We start from the raw sequence: 873 nt of genomic DNA on the forward strand, positions 1-873 counted from the left end.
ATTTCCTAACCAGCAGTTAGTTAGTTAGTTAGTTAACTGACAGCTGGTACTCACTCGTCACCCAGTTGTAGTCCAGCTTTCCCTTATTATCCTCCTCCTCTGAGCCGAGGGCCTGCAGAGCCAGCTGCAGCTTCTTTCTGTGCAGCGGGTGTTTGATGCCCAGCTCCTAAACGTCCACAAGACGACAAGTAAGGACTACACATCCCCGGGTACTACACCGTACAGTTCAACAACAAGAAGACTTTGCCTGCCCGCCAGCTTTAGTAAACTTATTAAATTCTTCTGCTTCATCTCACCCTCTCCAGGTCCTGTTGTGAGGCCTGTAGCAGAGTCTGTCCAGAGGAGATCCATACACGAGCCATGTTCACATAAAGACCGAGACCCTGCTCCTGCAGCCAGTCACACACCTGATCCTTTGACCAGCGCGCAAAGGGGGCATCAACATCACTAAGAAATAAAACAGAATAGAATAGAGAAGCAAAAACTTTCAAAAGGTATGTAGACACACCCTTGAAACAGTACAAAAAGATAAGAAACAAACACAAGTTTAAATTGCAAGATATATTACATGCATCTTTGACAAAGATTGCGTTGTCAAAAATCCTGCATTATCTCTAAATTTCAATGTATGCCACATTAAAAACAAGAAAACCACGGTCTAATTAATCAGGCTGGAAGCACAGACTTACTTGCTGCCTTGCTGTAGGTCACGAGACCAACCCAGTCTGGGTCCCGCTGTGGCTCGCACTCCACCCCTCTTGAACTCCCCCTCCGGTAGGTTGTCATCCAAGTTAAATGTGGTAGACTGGCTTCTTTTTAACCTTAAAAACATGACATTCAAGTCTAAACATTTGAACACTCACACACAGTATT

The 873-nt window shown here is 44.9% G+C and overlaps 1 protein-coding gene across 1 annotated transcript; it reads right to left on the reverse strand.

Annotated features, from left to right (window-relative positions):
* Positions 1-54: 54 nt before the first annotated feature.
* LOC111673101 (liprin-beta-1-like) lies at positions 55-832 on the reverse strand (the record flags this gene model as incomplete). Its single annotated transcript, XM_023430762.2, has 3 exons — positions 690-832; positions 297-447; positions 55-166 (listed from the first exon to the last, which is right to left on the reverse strand). Coding segments are annotated over exons 1-3 (406 nt in total), but the record flags the coding sequence as incomplete, so codon positions are not given.
* Between the last annotated feature and the right edge of the window lie 41 nt (positions 833-873).

Source organism: Seriola lalandi, unplaced genomic scaffold (genome assembly GCF_002814215.2).
Source record: "Seriola lalandi dorsalis isolate HSWRI2012SDOR001 ecotype SW California unplaced genomic scaffold, Sedor1 jcf7180002009786, whole genome shotgun sequence".
Classification (NCBI taxonomy): Eukaryota; Metazoa; Chordata; class Actinopteri; order Carangiformes; family Carangidae; genus Seriola; species Seriola lalandi.